Here is a 6,414-nt window from a genome sequence, read left to right as displayed (position 1 = left end):
CTGACAGACCAGAAGTCCAGGTTCATAGGGACCGAAGTAGTCCAGCAAGGAGGCTGGACGGTCACTCTTGCAGAAATGACCATGAGCATAACCGGAGACGAACAGTCATCATGCATGGTACGGTAGTAGCACCCAACTCTGCCGATCGTATACCAAGTAACCAGCAAGACGGCAAGAAGCCGCATTGTCAGTACTGTAATAGCGGCACACACCATCTTGGGGTATGCGGCAGGTTCAAACGACTGAGTTTAATGGCGAAATGAGATTTGATATGACAGATGAAGCTGTGTTATCAGCAATGGACGTCGTCATCAGGCAAGAAACTGTAAACTACAGACTAGGAGTGAACTGTGGTGGAAGGCACCCTCTGGCTTTTCACAGTATTAATAGGAGCCAGACCCGGCTGAACCGGAGAGCAGATGAACATTTGCGGAACCCTAGGACACCTAAGATCGAGACGGGACAGGATTTACAAGAGGAATTACCGCAGCCAGCAATCTTGACTATAGCAGGAGAGTCCTTGCATGTGGGCTATCCACCGCCCAAAGGGAGAAATGTCATGTTAAAAGGTGTGCAAAGTTCTAATTTGCAATTGTGGTAAAGTAATGGAAGTATATGCACTTCTGGATGATGGTTCGGGGCGAACCATTTTGTTACACACAGTTGCCAAGCAGGTCGGATTGAAGGGTCAACCTGAAGAGTTGCGTATCAGAATCATGAGAGTTCTTCAAGTTTTGCATGGGGTGGCTGTATCTTCCGAGGTAGCTCCTGCCGTACAGCCAAACCAAGTCAATAATATTGAGGGAGCATTGATCGCCAAATAGCTTGGATTGTGAGCATACACAGATCGTCAGCAGACTAATGGAGAGAGATTAACATCTTCGAGAGCTTCCCTTGCTAGATAACTACCAGGCCTGGCCTGTTAGAACCTAGCCGAAAGAAAGGAAAATTGTCTGAGTCTTCTGGATGCGGTATAGATTTCAACGTGAAATCTGGGGTGGCTGTAACGAAGACTCTGACTAGGACGCTGGGCTATATGATATATGACATGTTTAGTATGACAATCCCTGTATTTGGGCCCGAGCCGACCTAGTGCTGATATCAGATAGATATGGTAGAACCATATATGGATAGATCTAACTGGCCTAGTCATCGTGACAAGCCTGGTCGGAGAATATATAGAGGGTCGGCTTCAGGGAGAAGGCAGAAGTCAAAGCATCCTGGTTTAAGTTCTAACCGGACACCACTGCGGGGGTCCTAAGCTAAGTAATCAGCAATACAGCCTTGAGCTATTTTATAAACACGTTATTCCAACCAGTTCCTTTCCCCTCCATCGGGCGCCCCGGCTGGCCAGGGGGAGGCAGTTTAGAGACCAGGATTACTGCATGTTTTTTGTGAGGGTACCTACCCTATAGGGGACACGGGGAGAACATGCAAACTCCACACAGAAAGGCCCTTTCACCAACCCTCTCTATTTATGAAAGAACACATTTAAGGTGTTTTTATTTTTAGTTATAGAGGGCAAGTATAATGTTTAAAAGCATATTAGTCTTATTAGCCAAGGTTCCTTTTAATAATAATAACGAATACAATTTTACATTGAGTTCAATTTTGGACTACTTACAAATAGACATGCCCGTGTCGGGCCGGCACTAATGTCAGACCACTTGGAGGAAAGTCTATGATGTCAGTACAGCATGCAGCTGTGATACCAACAAATATGGGGATTCATCTCCATATTTGGGTTAGATACTTTATCCCTTTTAATAATGTTGCAATGTAATTTGTAGACCACTGCATACACAAGTATCATGTATGGACTATACCTGGGCTATACCTCTGTTCATCGTCATGGAACTCCATATTTGGACATGGCTGGTCATCACAGCATCAGCACAACTATGCTGAGCATTTAAGAAAGACGCTCAGCATAAATGTGGACAACGGACAACGCACGGGGGACATATACAGCTACAGCTAACCATTAGCACTTTTTGTTGGTGTAGGGCACTACTCCGAAGTGTCTATATCACGAATCACAACTGACAGCGACGATGAAGTTTCAATACAAAGAGATGCACTCCTTCGAGAAAAGGAAGTCCCTGGCCGAGGAAATGAGAACAAAGCACCCGGGTAGGATACCGGTGATCGTGGAGAAAGCCCCCGGAGCGAGGATAGACCTGGACAAGAGGAAATACCTCGTCGAATCCGACATGCCGGTCGGCAGGTTCTACTTCCACATCCGGAAGAGGGTTCACCTGCGCGACGAGGACGCCCTCTTCTTCTTCGTGAACAACGTCATTCCCGCCGCCTCCGCCACCATGGGTCAGTTGTACGAGGAGCACCGCGATGACGACTCCTTCCTCTACATCGCTTACAGCGACGAGAGCGTGTATGGGCATGCAGCGGCGTCGGCCATATAGGGAAATGTGATCTTCGTCCCTGGCCCATTTAACATGGAAAAGCAGCTCCTGCAGAAACTGCGGGGCTCGCTGAGAACCCGCAGCGACAGAGGTTTGAATGCGGTGTTACTTATTAGCAACCAGATAGCTCCTCTGTGTGAACCTAGAAAGATGCAAAAACCTTTACAAAATAACGTTGTAAAAAGAAAAAAATCACACTTGTGTGAAGTGAGAGGCGCTCTTAACATATCTTCATACATCATCACATTCCAGCCAATCCACTTCACTTTTCTGTCCTCAATTTTTATCCTTGCTTCTTAAGCCGTCAGCCAGTCAAATCATCGCTATGGGGTACACAGACACACAAAGCTGGGCAAAACAAAACAGAAGCATAAATAACTGCATAAAGCTGAAGTTTGAACTAGAATTCTAGCACAAGTATGTGGAAGTAGTTAGATGCCCAAAAGTTGGCTGTAGTGAACTAGTACAAATATTCAAATCCCAGTTCCCAGCTTTGGATCAGTCATGGCAGGTTGTTTGTTGGACTGCATCTCACCACAATGGCAACATGAAAACAGAATGCCTAGGCTCTGGCCACAGCTATACCGGGCCGGCATATAGGCATAAAGAATTAAAGGCATACAAGTATTTTTATTAAAAAAAAGGGGGGAGAGGGCAGAATCGTACTGGTACCAGCATCACGAGCGATCACCACCTACAAAGAGGAACCATTACGGAAGAGAAGTCATTGTTTGAACTGAATCCAACCGTTTGACACTATAAGACTGCTCTGCTGCACAAAAGAAAAACGGAAACACAGCATAATCCAGCTATGAATACAAAGTCACACAGCTACTTCTCTCCCCTTCATGCATTTAACTTGTATACTTTGAATAAACGGACAACGGACAAAATCGCTGAGGTCAAGGTCACATTTATCAGCATAATCGATTACATACACTGGAGTACATACTGTAAGTGTGTCGATTTGAGTGCAATGCATCGATGCATCATTTACATTAATCTCCAGTTGGAAATGGCCTACTGTACCACCACAAGCACCTCAAAAGAAAACGATGGGACAGTATAGTGTCACTAGCTAGTGCCTTCATGGTCATTGTTATGTCTATCTGTATCCTTATAGCAGATGCTGGTACAGTACGGCACACATTCATTCATTCGGCACACATTCACATTCATGCGAAGTGTGCAAATAATATAGATAGACCTTTATTTTAGTGGTATATTTCAGCTGGTACAACAGCTGGAATATATAGGAGGGGCTAGCGCCCAACAAAAAAATAAAATAAAAAGGAACCGATAGGAAATGTAATCCGGTAAATCATACTGATCAACAGATTAAAGAAAATCTTAAAAAAGGACAAAGGGCCAAATATCACTTTTGAAATGGAACAAGATGGGTGGATTTCATACTTCAAGTGGCAGATGACGTCAGTCATCTGTGACGTATGATGACTCTATATTTGGGCAAGGTTTTAGCCCAATTTGCATTGTGTAATTTAATTTAAATATTTAATTAAATGCACACCTCCTAAAAGGATAAATAAATGTCACAACCTGCAAAAGGAATGTGGTGCTGATCATTCAAACGGTTTGCAAGATTAGCCCTATAGGACAAGCAAACAAACAGAACACACAGTCAGACCCTCTCCTAGATGGCTTGGTCCAGACAGTGGCCTTGTGGTTAGATTGTCCGCCCTGAAACTGGGAGGTCGGGGTTCGATCCACGGCCGGGTCATACCAAAGACTGTAAAAATGGGACCCAATGCCTCCCTGCTTGGCACTCAGCATCAATGGGTTGGATTGGGGGTCAAATCAACTAATGATTCCCGAGCGCGGCGCACGCTGCGGCTCACCGTTCCAAGAGATGGGTCAAATGCGTCTGTGACTAATCGTACTACTTTGACTTTGACTTTGGTCTGCAGTGACACGTTGTAAAAAAACCTATAAGCAATGTTTGGAACAAAAGTTTGGAAACAATTGACTACTGGTTTACAGTCTGCACTGTAAACAGAAACAGACAAACATTGACTCTCCAGTTATAGTAGTCGGATGTCTGTCAGTCTGTCAGTCAGTCTGTCAGTCTGGCAGTCTGTCAGTCGGTCGCATGATAGAAAATAGCATATCTGCTCACATCACATTGATCTGCACGCTTCTGCCTACAGTATATATATCTCTTTGTATTGCCTTTCTCTCCATTATAGGCATGAATGACTGCTGTCAATACAGTGGTTGAACGTGGGGTGTGGGGTCCGGGGTCCAGGGACCCCCCCCCAGTCATCCTTGAAGGGGTTCCAGTGGGTCCCTATGCAGAGAAACGAGCTAATATACAGCAGCATCAAACCTTTCACCCACTTAAACACTATCTATACATTGGTTATTTGAAGATGGCCGATAAACAGCTCACCACGCGAACCGACTGTGGCAGCGGTGGCCGAACGGATAGCGGCGCGGTCTAGATACCGGAAGGTTCCCAGTTCGAATCAGCCGTCCGACACGTTAAAATTACCACCGCTGAAATGCCCTTGAACAAGGCATCAACCACTACGATGAAATGTGTTCTATGAGCAGGGCCTGGCTGGAAACAAGTTCTTGAGCTTAGCCCAGATACCCTGGGTAAATATAGATTTCATTTCATTTCATTTCATTTCGATGCGACAGATGGTGAGCTTGTAGATCTGCCTTTTTTTGTGTAAAAAAATGAAAATGTGGAATATCTTAATGTTTTAACGTTGGCATTGTAAGAGGGCTTTGCAGGGCAAAAATCTGGGAAACATTTTTAACAATTTAGAAGGAAGTCTGCACACCGATCTGAAGCTCCCATGCTTTTTATTAAATAAATAAACTGGTACAACTTTTCGATCCTTGTGGAAGTTGTGGGTCTTCGTCAGGTATTATTGTCAAGGGTCGAAACGTACCTGTTTAATGTATTAATAAAGAGCATGGGAGCTTAAGACCCGTAGAATCTTTGTCAGGTCAGGGGGCTCTGGCGTCAAATATTCTTGATGTGGGTTGGCAGCCACTTATACATATTAATATGTCGGTCCTCGACATGAAAACGTTTGAGAACCATCGCAGTAATATGCTTGCATTTTTCTACTCCCTCTCTACCACGTACCCATCCCCTCCTCCCTCTATTCCTCCCTCTCTACCACGTACCCATCCCCTCCTCGCCCTATTCCTCCCTCTCTACCACGTACCCATCCCCTCCTCGCCCTATTCCTCCCTCTCTACCACGTACCCATCCCCTCCTCCCTCTATTCCTCCCTCTCTACCACGTACCCATCCCCTCCTCGCCCTATTCCTCCCTCTCTACCACGTACCCATCCCCTCCTCCCTCTATTCCTCCCTCTCTACCACGTACCCATACCCTCCTCCCTCTATTCCTCCCTCTCTACCACGTACCCATCCCCTCCTCCCTCTATTCCTCCCTCTCTACCACGTACCCATCCCCTCCTCCCTCTATTCCTCCCTCTCTACCACGTACCCATCCCCTCCTCGCCCTATTCCTCCCTCTCTACCACGTACCCATCCCCTCCTCCCTCTATTCCTCCCTCTCTACCACGTACCCATCCCCTCCTCGCCCTATTCCTCCCTCTCTACCACGTACCCATCCTCGCCCTATTCCTCCCTCTCTACCACGTACCCATCCCCTCCTCGCCCTATTCCTCCCTCTCTACCACGTACCCATCCCCTCCTCGCCCTATTCCTCCCTCTCTACCACGTACCCATCCCCTCCTCCCTCTATTCCTCCCTCTCTACCACGTACCCATCCCCTCCCTCTATTCCTCCCTCTCTACCACGTACCCATCCCCTCCTCCCTCTCTACCACGTACCCATCCCCTCCTCCCTCTATTCCTCCCTCTCTACCACGTACCCATCCCCTCCTCGCCCTATTCCTCCCTCTCTACCACGTACCCATCCCCTCCTCCCTCTATTCCTCCCTCTCTACCACGTACCCATCCCCTCCTCCCTCTATTCCTCCCTCTCT

At 46.7% G+C, this 6,414-nt stretch overlaps 1 protein-coding gene across 1 annotated transcript; it reads left to right on the top strand.

Moving 5' to 3' along the window:
- Positions 1 to 2,054: 2,054 nt before the first annotated feature.
- On the top strand, positions 2,055 to 2,423 carry LOC306936301 (gamma-aminobutyric acid receptor-associated protein-like; the record flags this gene model as incomplete). The annotated part of the gene is made up of 1 exon (XM_079519790.1): positions 2,055 to 2,423. The coding sequence occupies one exon, from the start codon at positions 2,055 to 2,057 to the stop codon at positions 2,421 to 2,423; it is 369 nt and encodes a 122-aa protein (XP_079375916.1).
- Between the last annotated feature and the right edge of the window lie 3,991 nt (positions 2,424 to 6,414).

Source organism: Electrona antarctica (assembly GCF_951216825.1).
Source record: "Electrona antarctica genome assembly, chromosome: 14".
NCBI lineage: Eukaryota > Metazoa > Chordata > Actinopteri > Myctophiformes > Myctophidae > Electrona > Electrona antarctica.
The sequence above is the reverse complement of the archived record's forward strand: the minus strand, read 5'-3'. Positions and strand labels throughout refer to the sequence as shown.